This window comes from Leucoraja erinacea, chromosome 12 (genome assembly GCF_028641065.1).
Source record: "Leucoraja erinacea ecotype New England chromosome 12, Leri_hhj_1, whole genome shotgun sequence".
In the NCBI taxonomy this organism is placed as follows: Eukaryota; Metazoa; Chordata; class Chondrichthyes; order Rajiformes; family Rajidae; genus Leucoraja; species Leucoraja erinaceus.
Window position 1 is genome coordinate 24,996,667 of NC_073388.1, and position 26,602 is coordinate 25,023,268.

The 26,602-nt window shown below is 45.0% G+C and overlaps 2 protein-coding genes across 6 annotated transcripts in view; both read left to right on the forward strand.

Annotated features, from left to right (window-relative positions):
• The window catches only part of phka1a (phosphorylase kinase, alpha 1a (muscle)), a 129,648-nt gene extending 113,872 nt beyond the window's left edge, over positions 1-15,776 (forward strand). For all 5 annotated transcript variants that reach the window (XM_055643867.1, XM_055643863.1, XM_055643864.1 and 2 more), the window contains 4 exons: positions 11,197-11,367; positions 11,461-11,514; positions 12,179-12,379; positions 14,743-15,776. In XM_055643867.1, the coding sequence (XP_055499842.1) occupies positions 11,197-11,367; positions 11,461-11,514; positions 12,179-12,379; positions 14,743-14,916 (600 nt within the window). In that variant the 3' untranslated portion in view covers positions 14,917-15,776. The remainder of the gene's footprint in view (positions 1-11,196; positions 11,368-11,460; positions 11,515-12,178; positions 12,380-14,742) is intronic.
• A 3,338-nt stretch (positions 15,777-19,114) lies between these two features.
• hdac8 (histone deacetylase 8) overlaps positions 19,115-26,602 on the forward strand; it is an 81,279-nt gene continuing 73,791 nt past the window's right edge. Inside the window, exons 1-2 of the mRNA XM_055643868.1 lie at positions 19,115-19,606; positions 25,411-25,463. Coding sequence (XP_055499843.1) covers positions 19,502-19,606; positions 25,411-25,463 — 158 coding nt within the window. The 5' untranslated portion in view covers positions 19,115-19,501. The remainder of the gene's footprint in view (positions 19,607-25,410; positions 25,464-26,602) is intronic.

Consider the following 26,602-nt stretch of genomic DNA (forward strand, 5'->3'; position numbering starts at 1 on the left):
AAGGCCTCTGTCGGCACTCACCAGGTGGGAGCGTGGCTCTTTGGCAGGGCTGTGAACGTGACCCACATGGCCATAGCCCTTGTCGGTCTGAAGGTGAACAACTTGCCCACTAGAGAGAGATTTAAGTGGTTTGCTGGACTTGTCGAAAAGTTGTGTCTGCATTGCATTTCAGCTGGAGTTGTTTCTGAACAACAGGAGGTGAACGAACCTGTGGCTGCAGCAGCTGCTGGGGCATGGGCAGGGCAGCAAGGGTCTGACAAGACATCAGGCGTTGGGCTGGACACCCAAGTATTGGGTCATGGACGATGTTCCTTAAGTTGAGCAGGTCCAAGAATACATCAGATTTAGCAAGGTGTGAGCGCTCCATTAATTGTTTGGCACTACGGACCACTCGTTCTGTGAGTCCATTGGACTGTGAAAATTCTGGACTGCTGGTGACATGGCGAAAATCCCATAGTTGAGCAAAGTTTTTGAAACACTGACTGGTGAACTGACTACCATTATCAGATGTGCAGGGGCGCCATGCACGGAGAAGTAGCGTGACAGCTCTTGGATGACTGCGTCGGATGTGATGGTTTGGAGTAGGTCAATTTCGAACCAGACCGAATAAGAGTCAACGAGAACCAGATAGTGTTCTCTACGCCACTCGAATATGTCGGTAGCGACCATGGACTACGGCAGAAGAGGAACAGGGTGTGAGAGCAGGGGTTGTGTCTGCTAGTGTGGCGTCAGGCTGTTACAGACAGCGCAGGCCTCGACTTTCTCACGTATATATTTGTCATACCGGGCCAGTAAAACATGATCTGTGTTCGTCGTAGGGATGCTTCCACATTGGGGTGGCCCCTGTGGACGGCATCAAAGAACTTGTCCTAATGAACAGCTGGGATGACTGCTTTGTGACCCTTGATTATGACCCCGTCCTGTAGCACCAGTTCGTCACAAACCAAGTAGTATTGGCGGATCGCAAGTGGGGTACTGTTGTTTTTCCGCCCAGCCACGCCAGATGACTGAAGACAATAATTGTGGAGTTTGATCTGCAGCCATGTGCTCTGCCAGGCTGCTTAGGCATTCGGTAGGTACATACGACATCTTCATTACCGTGAACTGGTCCTGTTCAGAGGGCTGTTGTTCGCAGGTTTTGTGTGGAGCTCTGGATAGCGTGTCAGCTATGTGCATGTCCTTGCCCTTTTTGTAGACTATGGTGAAATCGAAACACTATAGCTGCATCATCATCTGTTGCAGGCGAGCCGGAGCGGCGTGAATGGTGACCAGCGGCTGGTGATCTGTTTCCACAATCACAGACTTAATAATAACCAAAAATAAAGTCTTTGAATTTCGTGCAGGCAAACACTATAGCAAGCAATTCCTTTCCGCTCTGGGCATAACGTTGTTCAGTTTCAGATAGGTTGCGGGAGGCGTAAGCAACAGGTCTGCAGTCGCCTTTAGTTGGAAGTCTGAAGGCAAGCAGCGGCAAGTCCATATTGACATCAAATATGAGCATCACTGGCAACTTCAAAGCAAAGTAGGTGAGGGTTGGAGCACTGGCCAGTTGCAATTTGAGGATCTCAAAAGCTCTCTGGTGCTGTGGGTACCAGGACCAGGCAGTGCCCTTGTGAGTCAGTTCCCGCAGGGGGGCAGAGTTATCGCTGAGGTTGTGAATGAATTTTCCCAGGTAGTTGACCATTTCCAGGAATCGCTGTAAACTCGTAACGTAAGTGGGTGCTGGCATCTCATTGATGGCAGTGTTCTTGGAGAGGTCGGGTCTGCAGCCATCACTGGTGAAAACGTGATTGACATAGTTGACTTCTGTGACACAAAATCTGCATTTTAGAGGGTTGAGCTTGAGATAATTGTTCCATTGTGCATTGGGAAACTTTGCTAGCAGAGTTGATGCCGAAGGGCATCCGCGGGAATTTATAGCGGCCAAAGGGAGTGCCAAACGTGGTGAGATTGGACGAGTCGGGGTCCAGCAGAATCTGCCAAAATGAACTTTTGGTATCCAGAACAGAGAACACGGATGCACTGCCTATCTGAGCAGCAACTTCCTCTACTGTGTGCATCGGGTAGTGTGGCCGTTTGATCGCTGTGTTTAGGTTTCTGGGATTGATGCAGTTTTGGATTACTTCCTTATTTTTCTTTGTTTCAACCACCATGGTGAAAACCTTGTCAAACGGTGTGGTGCTCGGACCACAGGTAGGACATTTGGGTCAGTGGAGATGCTGTACTTGATGGGCAGCTTTCCAGGCTTGTCGTCAAATAGTTATTTGTATTGTGAAAGTATCTGCTGAATGGAGCCCTCAGTGAGAGAGATTTGATGGACAGCAGGACCAAAAGTCCTAGATCCTGGCATGCGTAAAAGCCAAGCAGAGTTGCAGAATCCCCTCGGACAATGAAAAACTTCAATTTGTGAGCTTGTGACTCCAGGCGGCAATTCAGTTCAGTTTCTCCAAGTGGGAGCAGTTCCCCTTCCCCCATAGGCTCGTAAAGTGGGCCTGGTGTTTGCAATACATTCGGCATTTGTTTAAATTCCGATAAAGACATGACATTACATTTAGCCCCATGTCAATCTTTGCAACCACAATGTTGCTGTTAACGAACAGAGAGACTTCAGGGTCAAGTTGCTTGTTAGTGGAAGCAAACAGCGAGTTGATATCTGGACTGTTATCTTGGTATTCAGGAGATGGCGCTTCCAGCGTGTATCAGTTGGTCTTGGGAACAGGTGTACAGTTTGTCTTGGGAACGAACGATTAGATTAGCAGCACAAGCTGGGTTACGATAATATAAACCGTGTAGTAGGCGGAGCTCCTAATAATAAAGCACTACAATTGGTTTCGTGTGGAGTAACCAATCTACACAGTTTTGGACCCCGTATTTAAGGATTTACTGGATTTGGAGAGGGTCCAGAGGAGGTTTACTAGAATGATCACTGGGATGGTTGGGTCAACAAATGAGAAGTGTTTGAAGGCTCTGGGCCTGTACTCACTGGAGTTTAGAAGGATGAGGGTGAAATCTTATTCAAACAACGGAAGGCCCAGATAAAGTGAACATGGAAAGGATGTTTCCAGTAATGGGAGAGTCTAGAACCATAGGGCACAACCTCAGAAGAAAAGGACGTATGTTCAAAATGGAGATGACATTTTTTTTTTTTAGCCAAGATGGTGGTGCATCTGTGGAGTATATTGCCTCAGGCAGCTGTGAAGGCCAAAAGATTGGGTGTTTTTATGGTAGCGATTGATGGGTTCTTGGTTAGGAAGGGTGTCAAAGGATGACCTCCGGTTCGTGGATGACCTCCGGTTCGTCCGAGAAGCGGAGTCGTTCCTCGACAAGTCCTACAGTACGATTGTTACACCTAAGGTACTGGAAGAGAGAAGGTGGGAGACAGTGAGAAAGGGAGGGAAGCATGGATTGCCAACGTCCCCGGGTGGTGTACCTCTTGTAAACAGGTTCATCCGCTTAGAAGCTGTTGGGACAGAAGACGTGAGCGGCGGACTGGCTTGCGATGCAAATAGGGCTGTTGAGCCAAAACCAAAAAGGCCTAAGGCAGGCAAGGCCATTGTAGTGGGAGACTCCATCGTGAGAGGTACGGACAGGGGTTTCTGCGGCAACAGACGGGATGCAAGGATGGTGTGCTGCCTTCCCGGTGCCAGGATCCAGGATGTCATGGACAGAGTGCAGAAAATCCTCAAGGGCGAAGGTGAACATCCGGAAGTGGTAGTGCATGTCGGCACAAACGATGTCGGAAAGAAGGGGATGAATATTCTGCAGCGTGACTTTAGAGAGCTCGGAAAAAAGTTGAAAAGCAGGACCTCCAGGGTTGTTATCTCCGGTTTGCTTCCAGTTCCCCGTGCTGGCGAGAGCAGGAACAGGGAGATACGGGACCTGAACGTGTGGCTGAGGAACTGGTGCACGGGGCAGGGATTTAGATTCTTAGATCACTGGGATCTGTTTTGGGGTAAGGGGGAACTGTACAAAAGGGACGGATTGCATCTTAACAGGTGTGGGACCAGCATTCTGGCACTGCTACACGGGGTGGCTTTAAACTGAATAAGGGGGGGTGGGGTGTCGAATGGGATAGTGGAGGATGGAGTTAAAGGGAAGGGTTTCTTAAATGTGTGAGCGTAGAGACCGAGGGGTGTAAAATGAGGGTAGAAGCAATAGGTAGCAAGGTGAAAAGTAAAAGTGGCAGGCAGACAAAACCAGGGCAAAAATCAAAAAGGGCCACTTTTCAACATAATTGTATAAGGGGTAAGAGCCTGTAAAAACAAGCCTGGAGGCTTTGTGTCTCAATGCAAGGAGCATTCGTAATAAGGTGGATGAGTTGAATGTGCAGATAGCTATTAATGACTATGATATAGTTTGGATCACGGAGACATGGCTCTAAGGTGACCAAGGCTGGGAGCTGAACATCCAGGGATATTCAATATTCAGGAGGGATAGAGAGAAAGGAAAGGGAGGTGGGGTAGCGTTGCTGATTAGAGAGGAGATTAATGCAATGGAAAGGAAGGACATTAGTTTGGAGGATGTGGAATCGGTATGGGTAGAGCTGCGAAACACTAAGGGGCAGAAAACGCTGGTGGGTGTGGTGTACAGGCCACCTAACAGTAGTAGTGAAGTTGGAGATGGTATCAAACAGGAAATTAGAACTGCGTGCGATAAAGGCAAAACAGTTATAATGGGTGACTTCAATCTACATATAGATTGGGTGAATCAAATTGGCAGGGGTGCTGAGGAAGAGGATTTCTTGGAATGTATGCGTGATAGTTATCTAAATCAACATGTAGAGGAACCAACGAGAGAGCAGGCTATTTTAGACTGGGTATTGAGTAATGAGGAAGGTTTAGTTAGCAATCTTGTTGTACGTGCCCCCTTGGGCAAGAGTGACCATAATATGGTTGAGTTCTTCATTAGGATGGAGAGTGACATTGTTAATACCGACAACAATGGTTCTGAACTTAAAGAAAGGTAACTTTGAGGGTATGAGACGTGAATTGGCCAAGATTGACTGGCAATTAATTCTAAAAGGGTTAACGGTGGATATGCAATGGAAGACTTTTAAAGACTGCATGGATGAACTACAAAAATTGTTCATCCCAGTTTGGCAAAAGAATAAATCAGGGAAGGTAGTACGTCCATGGATAACAAGGGAAATCAGGGATAGTATCAAAGCGAAGGATGATGCGTACAAACTAGCCAGAAAAAGCAGCATACCGGAGGACTGGGAGAAATTCAGAGACCAGCAGAGGAGGACAAAGGGCTTAATTAGGAAAGGAAAAATAGATTATGAAAGAAAACTGGCAGGGAACATAAAAACTGACTGCAAAAGTTTTTATAGATATGTGAAAAGAAAGAGATTAGTTAAAACAAATGTAGGTCCCTTGCAGTCAGAAACAGGTGAGTTGATCATGGGGAACAAGGATATGGCGGACCAATTGAATAATTACTTTGGTTCCGTCTTCACTAAGGAAGACATAAATAATTTGCCGGAAATAGCAGGGGACCGCAGGTCAAAGGAGTTGGAGGAATTGAGTGAAATCCAGGTTAGCCGGGAAGTAGTGTTGCGTAAATTGAATGGATTAAAGGCCGATAAATCCCCAGGGCCAGATAGGCTGCATCCCAGAGTACGTAAGGAAGTAGCTCCAGAAATAGTGGATGCATTAGTAATAATCTTTCAAAACTCTTTAGATTCTGGAGTAGTTCCAGAGGATTGGCGGGTAGCAAACGTAACCCCACTTTTTAAGAAGGGAGGGAGAGAGAAAATGGGGAATTAAGGACCAGTTAGACTAACAACGGTAGTGGGGAGACTGCTAGAGTCAGTTATTAAAGATCGGATAGCAGCACATCTGGGAAAGTGGTGAAACCATTGGAAAAAGTCAGAATGCATTTACAACAGATAAATCATGACTGACGAATCCTATACAATTTTTCGACGATGTAGCTATTAGCGTGGATAGGGGAGAACCAGTGGATGTAGTGTATCTGGACTTCCAGAAGGCTTTCGACAAGGTCCCACATAAGAGATTAGTATACAAACTTAAAGTACAGGTGCACAACCTTTTATCCGAAGATCCAAATAACGAAAACCTCCGAATAGCGGACATTTTTTCAGTCCTTGAAGAAAGGTCCTTGAAAACGTTCACCGAGGGCGGCCCGCAGAGGTGACAGCGGAACCTCCGGTCGGTCCTCGAAGAAAGGGGAACTAAATCCCCATTCATAAAAGAGAAGGTGAGGGTATATTGCGCGGGAGGGTTAATAATTGACAATCTGCTGCTGCCTGCCCGCTGAGTTAAAAAGTTCCCACGGTAGACTCACGATACACAGTGTATCGTGAGTCTTGCGTAGGAACTTTTTAACTCAGCGTGCAGGCAGCAGCAAATTGTCGCTCCCTTCAGTTTCCCCCCACCTACACCCCTCTGCTTCCCGGCCATGTGTGTGACCCCTTCCCTCCCCTCTCCAGCTCCCCGCGCATTGCACCGGTGCGGGGGCTTTGCACTGTCTTCACGTTGGAGCCAGTGCCAGTCACCGGAGACGTCAGGACCAACGGGACACCGACCCCCAGGCCCACTGCAAGCACGGAGAACCCAGAGACCCACAGCCAGCAGCAGCCCAGCCCCATTCCAATTCCAGAGGAACACGCTCACCGCTGTCCCCGTAGGGACAGAAGCTGATGGCTCGGGCTGTGACGTCTCCGGCCATCCCCCTGTACAGGAGCTGAGACTGGGAACTGTGGGGTTGTTTGCAGTTGCAGAGGGAGGGGGCAAGGGCGGTACAGTTCCCAGTCTCAGCTCCATTTCAGGGGGGTGGCCGGAGATGTCAGGACCAACGGGACACCGACTGCAAGCATGGAGATCCCATAGACTCACAGCCGGCAGCAACTATAGCCCAGCCCAGCCCTGCTCCAACTCCAGAGGAACCCGGGTTGCGGATGAGGGGGCGCAGCTCGGGCTGTGGGCGAACTGCCACTTGTCGCTGTAGTGGCGCATCGGGGAGCGGGTTCTTGTTGGTCCTGACGTCTCCGGCCATCCCCCTGGACAGGAGCTGAGAGACGTCAGGACCACCAGAAGCCGCTCCCCGATGGGCCGCTACGGCGACAAGTGGCAGTTCGCCCACAGCCCGAGCTGCACCCCCTCATCGGGACACCGACCCCCAGGCCCACTGCAAGCACGGAGATCCCAGAGACTCACAGCCAGCAACAACTCTAGCCCAGCCCCGCTCCAACTCCAGAGGAACCCGGGTTGTGGATGAGGGGGCGCAGCTCGGGCTGTGGGCGAACTGCCACTTGTCGCCGTAGCGGCCCATCGGGGAGCGGATTCCTCTGGAGTTGGAGGGACAGGGAGACACAGCGGCTTTTGAGAATGGTGGGCAATCACTTCCAAAGTTCTGCCCACACAGTCAGTACACCTCTCCTACACTTGTCTCCTGCACTAAGATCATCTCGCAGAGAATGATCCCAGCCTAACCCTCCCTATTCTCTCCTATTCTGCAAGAAAAAACAACATTGAAGACTCAAACTCGCGATCGAGTAACTGCCGGGATCGAGGCACAAACTCGCGACCTTGCGGATACGAGCCGAGCACTCTACCACTGAGCCAGCCGTTAAAATCTACGCTAAAAATCTTCCATTCCGAAAGACGAAAAATTCTGATTTACGAAAAGTGTCTAGTCCCAAGGCTTTCGGATAAAAGGTTGTGCACCTGTACACGGCATTGGGGGTTCAGTATTGATGTGGATAGAGAACTGGCTGGCAAACAGGAAGCAAAGAGTAGGAGTAAACGGGTCCTTTTCACAATGGCAGGCAGTGACTAGTGGGGTACCGCAAGGCTCAGTGCTGGGACCCCAGCTATTTACAATATATATTAATGATCTGGATGAGGGAATTGAAGGCAATATCTCCAAGTTTGCGGATGACACTAAGCTGGGGGGCAGTGTTAGCTGTGAGGAGGATGCTAGGAGACTGCAAGGTGACTTGGATAGGCTGGGTGAGTGGGCAAATGTTTGGCAGATGCAGTATAATGCGGATAAATGTGAGGTTATCCATTTTGGTGGCAAATCAAAACGTAATATTTTCCTTTTGTCCAAGATACTGTCTGACCTGTTAAGTTACTCCAGCTTTTTGTGTACATGAGAGAATAAAACTCGTGACTCTTGACTTACGATGCTAATGTGTGGGATAGAACTAGTGTATGGGTGATTGGTGGTCGGCGTGGACTCGGTGGGCCGAAGGGCCTGTTTCCGCACTGTATCTTTAAATTCAACTAAAAACACTAAAACTAGAGGGAGTCTAAAGAAGGGTCTCTACTCGAAATGTCACCCAATTTCTTCTATCCAGAGATGCTGGCTGGTCCATGGAGTTCCCCCGCACAATTAAAGCATGGAATAGTTTTTACCCTACCATAGTTACTCAACCAGACGCAACTAAATTTAAGGTCGACAAAAATGCTGGAGAAACTCAGCGGGTGAGTCAGCATCTATGGAGCGAAGGAAATAGCCGGCGGGAGATCAGGTTGGTTATTGCGAACTGAGCGGAGGTGTTGGGCGAAGCGATCGCCAAGCCTACGCTTGGTCTCACCGATGTAGAGCAGCTGACACTTAGAGCAGCTGATGCAACAGATGAGGTTGGAGGAAGTGCAGGTGAACCTCTGCCGCACCTGGAAAGACTGCTTAAGTCCTTAGATGGAGTCAAGAGGGGTGGTAAAGCGACAAGTGTTGCATTTCCTGCGGTTGCAAGAGAAAGTGCCAGGAGAGGGGGTGGTTTGGGTGGGAATGGACGAATTGACCAGGGAGTTACGGAGGGAGCAGTCTCTGCGGAAAGCCGAAAGGGGAGGAAATGGGAAGATGTGGCCAGTGATGGGATCCCATTGGAGGTGGCGAAAATGTCAGAGGATTATCTGTTATGGTAGACAAAATTGCTAGAGAAACTCAGCGGGTGAGGCAACATCTATGGAGCAAAGGAATAGGTGACGTTTCGGGTCGAGACCTGTAGACAAGGATAAAAGTCAGGGATTGGATAAGTAAATAACCTCTACTGAGAAAAGTGAAAGAAGTCGTTTTCTGTGGTAATTAAAATCCTCTGTTGCCATGCACTAAATCCTTTTTTCTTCCATTTGGTTTAAATATTTAATTTTTAAATTCCACAACAGCTGATACTGGACTACAGTGTCCAATTGTGGTTCCATCAATTAAAATCTACCCTGATTCAAGAACGGTAGAGAGCTGGGCTCCAAGCTAATGATTTATTCCCAGCACAGAATGGTAGGATAATACCAGAATAACAGGTTAATATCAAGAAGCTAGACACAAAAAACTGGAGTAACTCAGCGGGACAGGCAGCATCTCGGGAGAGAAGCAATAGGTGACTGGTCTAAGAAGCGGTCCTGACCTAAAATGTCACCCATTCCTTCTCTCCAGAGATGCTACCTGTTACTCCAGTTTTTTGTGTCTATCTTCGGTTTAAACCAGCATCTGCAGTTCCTCCCTACAGGTTAATAGCCAGTGTTTTATAAAGTGTTGAATTTAACCAAAGACAAAACTAGTTAATTAAACCCACGACATGACCCCAAATTAAAAAGATCACACTGCAAAAGCCCACGATGGCAGTATTTTCACCACCGATTTTAGTTAAGCACTTTCATACACTGGACAATTTGAATAAATGGGCTGCTGCAACAAATTGCTTGAATGTTAGAACCAAGACACTAATGGATAATCTTGAGCATGTGCTCATTTATAAAGTATATAAAGCTGCAGATCATGGATATAAATGAATGTTAAACAGAGCCAGCTCCATCTGAATGCAGGATCCGTATTGCTAATCTCATATAAACCTTACAATGCATGATCCAAATTAGTTACATGTTGCAGTCACTGATCATACCGGGCCACCACAAATTTCCCGCACCTTCTTTGATCCGGACAAAATTATGAGAGTGCCCTTAACATCTCACCCGGAAGTCATCCCAAAAAATGTGGCACCTAGGCCGGGTCTCGACCTCATCGGGATTTCCGCAGCCGATTGGCGGGTGGAATTTGGCCCCCTGCAGCTGAGGCTCTGGATGATGTGCTGGCCATGGTTGTGCGCATGTGCAAGGCGGCCGGCCGTGCCGGCGGATGAGGAGCGGCCGGAGATCGGAAACTTGGCGTTCCGGACACGGGTGGCGGGCGGAGATGGAGAGTGACAGAGACAGAGAGATAGAGAGGGGGGCCAAGCCGGGCAGAATTACATAGCTTTTAGGTTGCCCGGCGGGACTTTTGGTGGATATTGGCACCCGGGCAACCGTTAATTTCGAGCCCTGCAAAGACTGTAGAAGGTGGCTGTCCATTTTACCTTTTTTTCTATGTGTAGGAATGATCTGCAGATGCTGATTTATACTGACGATAAACACAAAGTGTTGGAGTAAATCAGAGGGTCAGGCAGCATCTCTGGAGAAAAAAGATGGGTGACATTTCAGGTCAGAACCATTCCTGAGACTCAAGGAATGGGTTCCGACCTAAAACGCCATCCATTTTTTATCGCCAGAGATGCTGCCTGACCCGCTGAGTTATTCCAACACTTTGTGTCTAACATTTTTTCTACCAGTCACCGAGTTTTAACAGTTTCAGTTTTAGCTTATTGTCACGTGTACTCACGTACACTGAAAAGTTTTTGTTGCATGCTAACCAGTTAGTGGAAAGAAAATACATGATTACAATCTAGCCATTCATAGTGCACAGATACATAAGGGAATAACAGGTGGCAAATCTAAGGGGCCTAGCAGTACAAATTTATTGCTTGTCCATCCTATCATCATGGTGTTGGATGGGTGCATTTTATCAACTTTGTATTTAAAATACATTAAATACTTGGGCGACATAAATATTTAGGTGATATTACAAGATTAAATGAGCAATTATGCCGGGACTTACAGTGTTTGATTAAAAACCTGCCATTGTCACAAATTATCAAGATTAGCAGGTATCACAATTAAGTTGGAAGGACACAAAATGCTGGAGTGACTCAGTAGGTCAGGCAGCTTCACTGGATAATTATAGAGAATAATTTCTATAATTTAGTTGGATTTGTTCGCTAATAGTTAGCCTGATCAATCCATTATATGCATGATTTGAACATGGGTAACTTGAGCAGAATTAAGTTGCTTTTCCTTGTCTTAAAATACATTAGAAGGTACAGTGAGTTAATTAAGTTTCTTGTACCTTATTCAGGCACTTAGGCAGTCCCTAATATCATCGGAACTTATTTCTTCTGAGGAATTGGATGTTGGTGATTTTGTTGATGTACGCCATGGACAGTGGTTGCGGCGAAGGCGCATTGATGGTGCACTCAACAGAGTCCCCATTGGTTTTTATCAAAGAGTTTGGAAAATGTTACAAAAGGTCAGTGCAATCTGTGTGCGTGCAATTTTTATGTTTGTGTAGTAAAAATGTGTCCTCTGTGAAGCTAAAGTCCGATTTTATCTGTACTTGCAGTGTAAAGGACTGTCGATTGAAAATTATGTTCTCCATTCATCTACAACAGAAGAGGTAAACCACTATGTTGTCTGTAATTTAGCTGACCCCACAGTAAAAACTGTTTTGTTGGTGAACTGCAATTGTAGTATCACATCAACCACTAATGACTGACTAAATGCAAGAATATAAAATGAAAGCAAAAAAATCGTGAAATATTCTGCTGGTCAAGAAGCATCCTTTGAGAGAAAAAAAACCTTTTTGGGTTAATGATCTATCAGAACTGGAAAAAATCTGGATATTAAAGAATTTCAGCAAGATACATGGGATTCATGGTGGCATGGTAGTTTAAAATGTGATTATTCAGCACTGACATGAGGATGGCCGCCTGCAATTGTCACTATGTTACAAAAATGTCACTACCTTTGTCAACTGTGACGTTTGCAACACCCTTGTTAGTGAATTAGATGCAATCTACTTACTCCTCAGCCATAAGATGATTTTAATTTTAATTCCTATTTGACCAATCTTCAATTGACCATCCATTTCGTGTTTATATGTTCACAAAGGTCATTTTATGTTTCCTATGAATCACTCTTGTACAGGCTCTCTGCTTTGTTTTTCAGTTCTTAGAACTTAAAGCATTTGCCAGGGTTCTCTGCTATATTGTGAATGTGACATTAATATAGATGGTAGGTGCACATTTTCATTTACTTGATGCTTTTTTATTTCTGAATAGATGACTCCGGGTGAAATTAAGTTTGCTGTTCAAGTGGAGACTTTCCTAAATTGTGTGCCACAGCCAGAATATCGGCAACTTCTTGTGGAGACAATCCTGGTCCTGACTATGCTGGTGGACATAGATTTACAGTACATTAGTAGAACAATTCACATTGAACGCATTGCACAAATGGCAAATAGCATATTTATGGCAGAACAGGTAAAACAGATTTCTTCATACATATCAGTGATTTTTTTTTTACCTGCTTCCAATCCTATTACCAGGGTTTTGGAGAGAGAGAGGGATAGGGTAATCTACAAAATACTCTTTGTATCCAGTTATTGTCACTTTAGGGCACAAACTTTATCATGTTTTCTCCATCAATGCTATAACTGCTTTGAATTTTTTGAAATACAGGTGCACAACCTTTTATCCGAAAGCCTTGGGACCAGACACTTTTCGTAATTCAGAATTTTTCGGCTTTCGGAATGGAAGATTTTTAGCCTAGATTTTAACGGCTGGTGCAGTGGTAGAGTGCTCGGCTCATATCCGCAAGGTCGCGAGTTTGTTCCTCGATCCCGGCAGTTACTCGATCGCGAGTTTGAGTCTTCAATGTAGTTTTTTCTTGCAGAATAGGAGAGAATAGGGAGGGTTAGGCTGGGATCATTCTCTGCGAGATGATCTTAGTGCGGGAGACAAGTGTAGGAGAGGTGTACTGACTGTGTGGGCAGAACTTTGGAAGTGATTGCCCACCATTCTCAAAAGCCGCTGTGTCTCCCTGTCCCTCCAACTCCAGAGGAATCCGCTCCCCGATGGGCCGCTACGGCGACAAGTGGCAGTTCGCCCACAGCCCGAGCTGCGCCCCCTCATCCGCAACCCGAGTTGGAGCGGGGCTGGGCTAGACTTGTTGCTGGCTGTGAGTCTCTGGGATCTCCGTGCTTGCAGTGGGCCTGGGGGTCGGTGTCCCGATGAGGGGGCGCAGCTCGGGCTGTGGGCGAACTGCCACGTCGCCGTAGCGGCCCATCGGGGAGCGGCTTCTGGTGGTCCTGACGTCTCTCAGCTCCTGTCCAGGGGGATGGCCGGAGACGTCAGGACCAACAAGAACCCGCTCCCCGATGCGCCGCTACAGCGACAAGTGGCAGTTCGCCCACAGCCCGAGCTGCGCCCCCTCATCCGCAACCCGGGTTCCTCTGGAGTTGGAGCGGGGCTGGGCTAGAGTTGCTGCTGGCTGTGAGTCTCTGGGATCTCCGTGCTTGCATTCGGTGTCCTGTTGGTCCTGACGTCTCTGGCCACTCCCCTGGAATGGAGCTGAGACTGGGAACTGTACCGCCCTTGCCCCCTCCCTCTGCAACTGCAAACAACCCCACAGTTCCCAGTCTCAGCTCCTGTACAGGGGGGTGGCCGGAGACGTCACAGCCTGAGCTGCACCCCCTCATCCGCAACCCCAAGACCAAGACGTACCTTGCACACCATCAGCTTCTGTCTCTACGGGGAGCATGTTCCTCTGGAGTTGGAACGGGGCTGGGCTGCTGCTGGCTGTGGGTCTCTGGGATCTCCGTGCTTGCAGTGGGCCTGGGGGCCGGTGTCCCGTGGGTCCTGACGTCTCCGGTGACTGGCACTGATCTGCTGGCAACTCCGATGTGAAGATAGTGCAAAGCCCCTGCGCCGGTGCAATGGGCGGGGAGCTGGAGATGGGAGGGAAGGGGTCACACACATGGCCGGGAAGCAGAAGGGTGTAGGTGGGGTGAAACTGAAGGGAGCGACAATCTGCTGCTGCCTGCCCGCTGAGTTAAAAAGTTCCCACGCAAGACTCACGATACACTGTGTATCGTGAGTCTACCGTGGGAACTTTTTAACTCAGCAGGCAGGCAGCAGCAGATTGTCAATTATTAGCCCTCCCGCGCAATATACCCTCACCTTCTCTTTTATGAATGGGGATTTAGTTCCCCTTTCTTCGAGGACCGACCGGAGATTCTGCTGTCACCTCTGCTGGCCGCCCTCGGTGAACGTCTTCAAGGAACTTTCTTCAAGGACCGAAAAAAATGTACGCTATTCGGAGCTTTTCGTTATTTGGAAGTTCGGATAAAAAGTTGTGCACCGGTAGTTAAGTATGGTGAATAGGTACAAGAGATCAAATCAGAAACCATAGTGATTAAGTTACTGGACTTAGACAATTGATAAGGAAAAATGTGCATGCCTTGCCACTGAAGCTTACAAAGTATTTAAATTCAAGGAATTTAATAAATCTAGAATTTAAAAAAAAACTTAAATAATAGTAGTCATGAGATTACTGGATTATTATAAAACACATATGATTCATGAATGTCTTTCAGGGAAGCAGGGAAGGAAATCAATTGACCTTGTCTGGTCCATGTGACTCATAGTTGTGCCCTTTGAAGTACCTGATGTATTGGGTGACAGTAAATCAGATAATTAGGGTTGGGTGATAAATCCCGGCACATTCACCTTTGAAAGACATAAAACTTTTGAAACGATCCATTATACCTCTGAATTCATTTTAAGTACAAACCATTCATTCTGTTTAACAATCATATGGCATTAACTGTACACTCCCTTTTTAGACGGCTTTGGGAGCAGACGATGAAATGCTGGAGAAGGATCCTGCCACTGGAATTTGCAGTTTGCTGTATGACAGTGCTCCAAGCGGTCGCTTTGGCACCATGACTTATCTTTTGAAGGCCACAGCAATATATATCGAAGATTTCTTACCAGCAGATGGGTGCCAAGTTCAATGAGCTGATCATTAAATTGATTGGCTCAAATTAAATTACAAGACTTGAGTACCAAGAAGTGCAGTAAATTGCATTAAAATTGGATGTTATGGGACACTATTACTCCAGAAACTTTGTCCATGTTGTCACTCAGTTGCAAAGACAAAATGACTTTGAATGAAATACTTAAATGACCTAGTGTATTTTTTAAAATCCCTTTTTAGTAGAGATTGCGGATGATCTGGGATTTTATATAAATCTTTTAAGGTGAACGAGTAAATGCAGAAAAGTTGCATCATTAAATAAAGCAAAATTTCATGCATGGCTTTGTTGCAGCCTTTCAGGCGATCTGCTAAGGAATAACTAAGGAATATCAAGCTCTGTATAAACTCATTGGGACTAAAAGTGTGACACATGACATGAAAACTATATATTTTTGATGTATAATATATTTTAACAGTAAAATTACTTCAGCATCACTTCTCATAATGTTTTCTGTGTAGCATGACACTGAATTTGCATTAAGAATACATAGTTTTCATAAGTTGGAGAAAGGTAAACCTCAGGAACAAATAAAGAAATGTAATGTAAAAGTACTATTTCCTTCACTCTGACAAGAACAAGAGATTTTGGTCCTGTAGTTTATGTTTCTTTATTATTTATCATTTTTAAGACATTTACACTGACAATAATGATCATTGTAACGCAACTGCTTTGACTTCATATATAAGAAACTTTATTTTAGTACATTTTAAAAATCATTAAGAAGCGAATCCTTTGTCTAGTTTGGCAATATACTTGCTTATATTTGCCACTTGCTTATTAATAAGTTGTTTGTGACTGAGCTGTTAAACATATAAATCTGTCTTTATCATTTGCACACAGGATGCTCAAGCGTGTTGAATTATTTACAATTCCATTCATGAGGTGGCTCAATTACTTGAAATGTCAGATATATACTCAACAAATGTAGAAATTTGCGCTTTAGTAACGTAGTGAAGGGGTTGAAAGCTGGGAAGCTCATAGAATAGGACATATGTTTTAGATAATGCTTATGAAGATGTCATATTCAAAAGGACTACATGGCCTTGAAATCGGCACCACATTCTACTAAGATATCAATTATACTTCTCTTGATTCAACTCACTTCTATGGTTTAACTATCCTCAAAAAATCTAGACAAATTACTAAAATATTTTATTAAAACAGCAAATTCACTTTGAAGATGTTTACATTTTTTTTTGTTGTGCCAATAGTTTTAACTGATTCTATTTTGCTTAAACAACCATTTGCACATATGAAATAGATTTCTGTTGTAGGCTTTTATTTGTGGCCACCCAAATCCATGCCATCTTGCATGATTGAAACTCTCTGATCTGTTTTCTGCACTGGCACAGCACTGAAAGGTCACTAAATTCACACTTGTTAATGTGAAGCACAATCCTTTTTTTTGACCTAGTTGTAGCCCATGACATGGTTAATCAATACATCCTCCTCCTCCACCCCTTTCCTGTTTTTCAGTAGTGTGAGCCAGTGATGTGCGGTGAGGTGAATGGTTGGGGAGGCACTGGCTAGTATCAGTGGCCCAGCCCTCCCTGTATCGATCACCGCGTCTCCCCGGGGAGAGAGAGGGGTGGAGCTGGGGCTGTGTGCGTGAAGCACGGCGACTGGAGGGGCGGGAGCGTTGCCCCGCAGGGCCGGCCTTAGGAGGAGCGGGGCCCAATTGGGAACAATTTTGGTTAGCCCCAGGTTCCCAGCCAAGGTCTGTTGAATCATAGAAATACAAATAAAGTCTATTATATACTTTATATCTCTACGGTAGAATGGAAAGTAATCAAAATGTGCACTTAAAAAGTGCCTGCGAGTTAAATGACAAAATAGATCTAAGCTACATTTTAATATAAAATTGCATACATGTAAACCTACAAGGAGCAAACAAAATGTGCAGATCACCTCTGAAAAGTACAGAGTTACTTGTTTTAGTGACTGTGAAATGAAAAAAAAAGTAATATAATTAACAAGATCCTGGCAAACCAATAACTATTGGCGAAAAACCAGTCCAGGCATTACATTTTGGGCTTCAGCCCCATCCTATCCTTTGGGCTTTTACCACATCCTAACTTAGTTGTGTGTGTGTATGTTAGTTGTCTGTGTGTGATGTGTGTGTGTTAGTTATCTGTGCATGATGTGGGTGTGTTAGTTGCCTGTGCGTTATGTGTGTGTGGGAGAGAAGGAGAGAAGGGAGTGAGGGAAGTAGAGAAGGGAAGGGGATAAGGGAAAAGAGAGGAAGGAAGGGAAGGAGGGAGGGAAGGGGAGAAGGGAAAAGAGAGAGAGGAAGGAGGGAGGTAAGGAGAGATGGGCGGGAGGGAAGAAGGGAAGGGAGGGAAGAAGGGAAGAGGAGAAGGGAGGAAGAGGGCCGGCGGCGGTAGCGGATGCCGGGGTCCGGGCGAATGCATGTGAGCTGAGGCCGAGGTTTGTAAACGTTGCCCCAAATTCCGGCCCGGCCCTCCCTGTATTGTTCACCGCGTGTCCCCGGTTGATGGAAATGTGGAGAGAGGGATTAGTCTAAATGGGTGCTTGAAGGCTGAACATGAACATTAAACTTTGGTGATCCCAATAAAAACTAATTTCCTTTGAATCACCACCAATGTACTTTCACCAACAGCCAGATTAGATCATCGAAGAAAGAAGATCATCAAAGACAGCTCCCATCCTGCGTTTGGACTGTTCGACCTGCTGCCCTCTGGAAGGCGCTATAGGTGCATCAAATCCAGGACAAATAGACTCAGGAATAGTTGCTTTCCGAGAATTATAACTACTATTAATTCTAATTCACACATGCACTGACTTCACTGCCCAACACGGACTTCCATCTGTATATATGTATATATGTATGTAGCGCCGCAGAAATTGTGCACCTATTCCCGCCCCCATCCCCCCCCCCCCCTTCTCCCTTCTGTTTTTTTTTTTTTCTGTTTCTTGTTTTTTGTGCTAAATTGTATGTATGCACTGAGTACGAGCAGCTTTCATTTTCACTGTACATGTATAGTGACAATAAATGGCATATCTATATCTATATCTATTATTAATAAAACCCTGAATAGCAGAAGAACTGATCTGTGGGGGACATCACTGTTGTTGAGACCACAGACTGATCAATAGTCTTTTGGCACATTATTTTGGTGCAAGATTAGAGTCAATTCCAAAACAAGTGTACATGGGTGGCTGGGAAGCATATTGTATACTTGCTTCCATAGGTCGAAACATTTTGTGTAAGAGTCATGTTGCAGCAGCCTTATAGGACTATAATTAAGCTGCATTTGAGTATTATGTGCATTTCTGGTCACCTCACCCCATTACAGGAAGGATGCAGAGCCTTCGGATAAGGTGCAGAGGAGGTGTATCACAATGATCTTGAATTAAGAGGTATTTGCTTGGTTGGACAGACTTGGATTGTTTACTCTGGAACGCCAGACATTGATAGAAGCCTTGATAGAAGTATATAAAATTATGAGGCATAGATACGGTAGACACTGAGAAACTTTTTTTCCAGTATAGAAAATCAAATACTAGAGGGCATAGTTTTAAGGTGAGGGGGCAAAGTTTAAAGGAGATTTGCAGGGCAATTATGTGGTGAATGCCTAGAACATGCTGCTGGTGTGGTGGAAGCAGAAACTAGTGTGCAATTTAAGAGGCTTTGGGATAGGCACATAAATATGGAGGGATATGGATTATGTGCAAGCTGATAACAGTTGCTCCTGGCATCATGTTTGACACATAAATTGTGGGCCGAAGGGCCTGTTCATGTGTTTTATATCCCATCCAAAATTCCTGCCCAGAAACCAGATCGCACAGTCATGTCTTTTCCAGCAAGATGAAATTGAAAATCCACGTAACCTGAAGTAAATCGTGCGACCATTTGTGGTTGAAATCTCACCATTCATGAAACTTAACTGAGCGCATCCTGTCGTGAGTCGCCCTTGTGATTTCTTCATTAAGAAACATTATTAATAATAATAATACATTTTATTTATGGGCGTCTTTCAAGAGTATCAAGGACATTGTAAGGAAGCCTCGATCACTCTGCCTGGGGCACCTGACATTGGGCACCTGAATGGGAAGATGGTGAGATCACATAGAGTGGCGGAAATTTCGTAGAATGATGTGTTGGATGTGAAGGCTGGTGGGGTGAAAGGACCTGGGGAAACGTTATCATTGTACTTGCTGGGTGGATGGGGAGCAAGAGCAGAACTATGGGTCATGGAGGAGACGCAGGTGAGGGATCCATCACCTTTTCGCAACGTGAAATTTTGATTAAAGGCATCCTAAGAAGCTTGAGCGTCTTGAGATTCTTGAAACTTTGAACAGACAATAAGATTGGAAGTCATGGATATGAAAGCGAGGGAGAACAATTAGCCGATCTGGAGTCGAACATTAGGTATTCAATTGAGGTTTCAAGATGCATTTAGATGTCTTGTCCTGACGTATGACCCACTCTTGTGGCGGCAGCGGAACGATCCTTTGGCCGGGGTAGACAGTCGGACTCTTTACCAGGCTGCACGGGGCGGAGGAGCTTTGCTTGCCGGAGCCGGTGGTTACTCTGGCGGAGATGGAGCCGGAGCAGGTAGAGTCGCCCATCGCCATCAACACGACTTACATCTACGCCCCCCACTACATCGATAGCTGCGACTCCCTTTCCAAGATCACGCAGCGGGTAAGCGAGCGAGCGAGCCGGCGGGATGGCGGCGGTACCGGGGTCAGAGCCCGAGGCCGAGGCCGAGGCCGGGCCAGCGAGGGCTGGAGGATACGGCGGGCTCATCGTGACCTGACCCCGGGGAGGATGAGCCGATGTTACTGCGACCCGGCCGCCGTCAGCTGCAGCTCAATGGGTCATCCTGCCGTCCATAGACACAAACTGCTGGAGTAACTCAGGCAGCATCTCTGGAGCGAAGGAATGGGTGGAGGTTTCGGGTGGAGAACCTTCTTCAGTCCCCGCCGTCCTCGGTTGTTAAAAGGTTTTTAAAAAAACCCTTTACATACATTGCTCACTGTCGCTAAAACAAACCGATTATAAAATGGGTCTGGAATCGGATCCTGATTGTAACAGAATCAGTTGGTAACAGAACATATGTGGAAATGCAGCGATAAAGGATGAAACACATTTAATGAATTTGTAGGTCTTGTCCTTTTATTTTCCTGTCTTATAGTATTTTTAAAACGTTGCTGTTTTTCTCACCATGGTGGTACATGTGTTGTGTTAAAGACATGGTAGGTTGTTTCTGTCTAGGTTGTAACTTAGAATCCCAAAACAGACACCAACAGCCTTGTCATGAAAAGGGATTACCATGCTATCTGAAGAAAAGGTGTTGAAAGCTTCCTGGGAAAAATACAATATCCTGCTGACCCCTGGCAATCTCTGGCCCATGACTGCTCAAAGTGGAGAAGGAACACACCAGATGGTTTTGAGAATCGTGAGAATGTGCATTGGGTGTATATGGAAGTTTTGTGCAAGAAGCAGACGAACGCACCATTTCGAAAGCTATCCATTAATCCGCCCATTGGCCATCTGTGGAACAATGTACAGGTTTCTCAATCGATTTTTAGCCACTCAGAACCCACAAAACTAGAGTGAAAAAAATCGTCCTTGAAGACTGCCTAAGAATGTTAAAGATGATGTGTGAGATGGAGAAGACACATATTTAGTTCAGAGACACAGCATGGAAACTTCCTTTAGCCCACTGTCTACCCAACCATCGATCACCCTTTCACAATTGTTCTATGTTATCCCACTTTCTCATCCACTCACTACGCTTTAGGGGCTGTTTACATAAGCCAATTAACCTACCTGTCTTTGGGATATGGACGGGAACTGAAGCAACCGGAGGAAACCAGCATAGCCACAAGAGAAAAATGCACATGCGGTCAGGATCAAACCCAGATCTCTGGCAGCAGTTTTACCAATTGTGCCCCTTACTTCTTTGAAATATTGAGGTTTTGATCTCTCTAATCCAGATCATAATAAGCTACTTAATTCATACTCATAGCCATAAAGGTGAGCTTTCAATTTCCCAACAGCTTCACAGGTGATGGAAAGATCTGGAGTGGTTAGAGGATGAGCTGTAAGTTAGAGAAAGCCCAGCTGCCTCTACATTGAGAGCGATTATTCTTACCTTTTCACTTTTCAATTTTTGAATTAATGCTGGAATTAAAGACAGAGTGAAGTCTGGGACCACTTGCTTTTGGTGGAATCTATACTGAGAATTTCTAAGAAAGTTAATTGTTTTAAAGGTATCTTTTGAGGAAATCTGGGTGTTTACTTTTTTTGTATCTAATATTGGGGCAATAATAAAGTCATAAAACAGCACGGAAACAGGCCCTTCAACCAAACTTGCCCATGCTTACCAAGATGCCTCATCTGCACTGGTTCCAACTGTCTGTTTTTAGCCCTCATCCCTCTAAACCTTTCCTATCGATATATTTGTTCAAATATATTTTAAATGTTGTTTTAGTACCTGCCTCAACTACCACCTCTGGTAACAAGTTCCATGTACCCACCACCTTCTGATTGAATAAGTTGCCCATCAGACTATTAAATTGTTCCCCTCTCACTTTAACCTCATGTCCTCTGATTCTTGATTCCCCTACGCTTGCTCTCCAATGAATAAAGTCCGAGGCTGCCCAACTTCTCCCTATAGCTCAGGCCGCCAAGTCCTGCAACATCCTTGTAAATCTCTTTGCATTCTTTCCAAATTAATGGCATCCTTCCAATTAGCAGGGTGACCAAAACACAATATTCAAAATGCGGCCTTACCACGTCTTGTATAACTGTAATATAATATCTCAATTTCTAGACTTGATATTCTGACTGATGAATGCCAATGTACCAAAAGCCTTCATGTAAATGCAAAGCATTTTTTCAAAAAAAAAAAAAAAACCCTGACAAGCTGAAAGATCCATTTATATTCTGTAACTTTCTATTATCATGTTGGTTTACTTCTATAATCAATTAACCACACAAAGCCAAATCTAAACCTTGTCTTTGTTGCATCATATGTGGAATCAATGTAATGTTTGAAGCTGTTTAAAATGTAAAACTAAAATTGGATAAGGCAGCTTATTCTGCTGCTAGATTTAGGAGCTTTTGGAAACAAACCAAGGTTTGTGGATTCTGGAAGTTTTAGATCATGAAAAATTTACTATTAATGGATAATTAAAGTAAACATATTTTAAAATCTATGGGACATGAATTGACAGTTTGATGTCTTTATAAAGCATTGCCTGCACATGGTTTCATTTCAACTCTACTGTTATTGCAGATTTATAGTTGTGAGATTGGAATAATTATAAGCCAAACATGTCTTGTTTATTTTCATTTGATGATACCATTCTCACCTGAATTAGAAAATTATTGGTTTGAGCACCAGTCAGTGGATAAATACGTGCATAATCCAAGGAGTTTATTCAGGGAAGTGCTGTGGTATTGCATTCTGGATAATTTATTAGATTGATTATGTCTTTGCGTACTAACCTACAGCTACACTACAAAAGAATAGGGAAGTTCTAGTATCAAAAACCTGGACCCACTCGACAAAAACCTGGACCCACTGCAGTTTGCTTACCGCCACAACAGATCAACGGTGGATGCGATCTCGCTGGCTCTCCACTCCACTCTGGACCACTTGGACAACAAAATCTCATATGCCAGGCTGTTATTCATTGATTACAGCTCGGCATTTAATACTATCATCCCCTCCAAGCTGGTTACCAAACTCACAGAACTGGGTCTCTGCGCATCCCTCTGCAATTGGATCCTCGACTTCCTCATCTACAGACCACAGTCTGTTCGTATTGGTGGACTCGATAACAATCAGCACGAGAGCACCTCAAGGCTGCGTGCTCAGCCCCCTGCTGTACTCCATCTATACTCATGACTGCGTAGCCGGACATGGTGCGAACTCCATCATCAAGTTCGCTGACGACACCACTGTCGTGGGACGTATCACTGATGGGGAGGAGTCTGAGTATAGAAGAGAGATTGAGCAACTGTCCATATGGTGCCAGCACAATAACCTGGCCCTCAACACCAGCAAAACCAAGGAACTGATTGTGGACTTTGGAAGGAGTAGGATGGGGACCCACAGTCCCGTTTATATCAACGGGTCAATGGTTGAAAGGGTCAAGAGCTTCAAATTCCTGGGCGTGCACATCTCTGAAGATCTATCCGGGTCCGAGAACACTGATGCAATTATCAAGAAAGCACATCAGCGCCTCTACTTCCTGAGAAGATTACGGAGAGTCGGTTTGTCAAGGAGGACTCTCTCTAACTTCTACAGGTGCACAGTAGAGAGCATGCTGACCGGTTGCATCGTGGCTTGGTTCGGCAACTTGAATGCCCTGGAGAGGAAGAGACTACAAAAAGTAGTAAACACTGCCCAGTCCATCATCGGCTCTGACCTTCCTTCCATCGAGGGGATTTATTGAAGTCGCTGCCTCAAAAAGGCTGGCAGTATCATCAAAGACCCACACCATCCTGGCCACACACTCATCTCACTGCTACATTCAGGTAGAAGGCACAGGAGCCTGAAGACTGCAACGACCAGGTTCAGGAGTAGCTACTTCCCCACAGCCATCAGGCTATTAAACCTGTCTCGGGCAAAACTCTGAACATTAATAACCAATTATCTCTCATTTTGCACTTTATCAGTTTATTTATTCATGTGTTTTGTAGTCAATGCCTATTATGTTCTGTGTGCTAAAGCAAAGCAAGAGTTTCATTGTCCTATACAGGGACACATGACATGACAATAAACTTGAACTTGAACTTGTATCCTTGCCCATTGTTTGCAAATTGATTGATATTTGATTTTTAAAGTGTTTTGGGATAAATTGAGAATGTGAATGTTTTTGTATATAACATGTTTTTTTAACTTGATTTTTTTCCCATTTTCTAAGTGAAAAAATCAATTGAAAATATATTATAATCATCCTGAAGAAGGATAAGAAGGTCTGAAGAAGGGTTTCGACCCAAAATGTTGCCTATTTCCTTCGCTCCATAGATGCTGCCAACCCCGCTGAGTTTCTCCAGCATGTTTGTCTACCTTATAATTATCCTTTTAATTATTTCTCTCCCTTAATAAATTGTTAGGCCCATTTTCAGATGCCATAAATAGCATGGCGCCATGATATGTGCGTTAACAGTAGTTTTTAAGAAGAAATGGCTTTTTGTGTGAAATGGCAATTAAAAAAAAATGAAACTGGAAGTGGTGGAGGCAGGTTCGTTGGTATAATTTAAAAATAAATTGGATAGGCATATGGATGAGAAGGGAATGGAGGGTTATGGTATGAGTGCAGGCAGGTGGGACCAAGGGTAAAAAGTTGTTCGGCATGGACTTGTAGGGCCGAGGGCCTGTTTCCGTGCTGTAATTGTTATATGGTTATATGGTTAAACTAGCTGCAGACCACAGTGCTGATATGCAATAGGATGCTGAAATCTGACTACCCACCACTATTCAGAAGGATCGATAAAATCTTTTAGTTTAGCTTCACTGGATTCTTGACAATAACCTCAATTAATGGTGTATGTGTGCAGGGGGATTTTATTAGACAATTGAATTGTGATAGATTTCAGGAAAGTAAGAAAATATATGGTATTTAGTAACATTGTGAAAGGAGAGGCATTCCATGTGAAAATTATGCATGGGCACCCTTCAGTCTTCAGAACTCCTAATCCGCAGACCAAAGGGAAAATAAGTCCCCCTTGGTTCTTGGGGGCTGCTTAAATGGATTAGCTTTCATCTGCAGCTAGAATTTAGTCATGAAACATTGTTTATGATTATCAACTTTTTTTTTAAACAAACATTTGTCCCTCTCTCACCTGCTTACAGCTTGAGGACTGGCTACTTCCAAAGAAATAGTCCCGTATTTGAAATATGGCTCAGTGCAAAGACCATGGGTGCATTGCTGCACGTTCATTGGACAGTGGGTGGGAACAGGAGTTCTAGACGATTTAAGTTTCAGTGCTAAGTTGGAGCCATAGAGTTATACAGTGTGGAAACAGTCTCTTTGACTCATTACACTAATCCTGTACTCATGCTATCTGATGCTGAAGCTAGTTGGCAGAGCTGTCCTGACTAACATGTCATCCAACATGGCATGCACAAATTAAGAAAATTAAAATAAACTTTTGGTGCACAATTTGTGCTGCTTCTTTGTCCATATGCAACATAATTTATCAACCAGGTCACTTCTATTCCTAAATTGGCTAAATAAAGCTATTTGCACATCAACATGGGAAAATGTGTGGTTGGAATTTTCAGATACTCCATGGAGAAATTCCTGCCACTTGCTGGGTGCTTCCCAGTAGAATGAACAAGACCTTGAATTGATATACAGTTTGGAGCACAGATTCATTTTTAGAACTCTTGGTTTACTGCTTTGTTGCTGTTGAAAGCCTGTAAATGTTTGTAATACATTCATATTTTCACTGTGCTCTTTTAATTTTTTTTTTTTCTCTTCTAGGCTAGTATGGTCCACTCACTAATTGCCTCCTATGGATTGTTGAAATACATGAGGTACAGCAATATTATTTAGCTGAAATACCTTTGCGGGCATCAGGTTTCCTCCTAATACTATCCACCCACTTTGGCTGAATATCCCTTAATAACCTGAGCTAGAAAACAAATCCTGTACTATTAGACCCAGCTAGCATCTTTTTGTGCTCAAATACACCAGGACCATTTCCGACATTCCCCTATCATTTCTAGACCTCACTATCTCCATCGCAGGTGATAGACTACTGACTGACATACACTATAATCCCACTGACTCCCATGGCTATCTGGACTTCACTTCTTCCCAACCTGATTCCTGTGAGGGCTCCATCCCCTACTCCCAATTCCTCTGTCTACACCGCATCTGCACCCAGGATGAGGTGTTCCACACCAGGGCATTGGATATGTCCTCATTCTTCAGCGAACAGGGGTTCCCCTCTTCTATTATAGATGAGGCTCTCACCAGGGTCTCTTCTATACCCCGTAACTCTGCTCTCACTCCCCATTTCCTCCCCCCACTCGTAACAAGAGCAGAGATCCCCTTGTCCTCACCTTCTACCGTCGTCACATACAACAAATGATCCTCTGACATTTTCGCCACCTCCAATGGGATCCCACCACCGGCCACATATTCCCATCTCCTCCCATGTCTGCTTTCCGCAGAGACCGCTCCCTCCATAACTCCCTGGTCAATTCATCCTTTCCCACCCAAACCACTCCCTCTCCTGGCACTTTCCCTTGCAACCGCTGGAAATGCTACATTTGTCGCTTTACCTCCCTCCTTGACTCCATTCAAGGACCCAAGCAGTCTTTCCAGGTGCGGCAGAGGTTCACCTGCACCTCCTCCAACCTCATCTATTGCATCAGCTGCTCAACATCGGTGAGACCAAGCGCGGGCTTGGCAATCGCTTCACCCATCACCTCCGCTCGATTCGCATTAACCTACCTGATCTCCCAGTTGCTCAGCATTTTAACCCCCCCTCCCATTCCGAATCTGACCTTTATGTCACGGTCTCCTCCATGGCCAGAGTGAAGACCACCGTAAATAGGCAGTGGAGCATCCCATATTTCGCTTGGGCAGTTTACACTCACGCAGTATGAACATTGACTTCTCTAATTTCAGGTAGTCCCTGCTTTTTCCTCCCCTCCTCAGCTCTTCC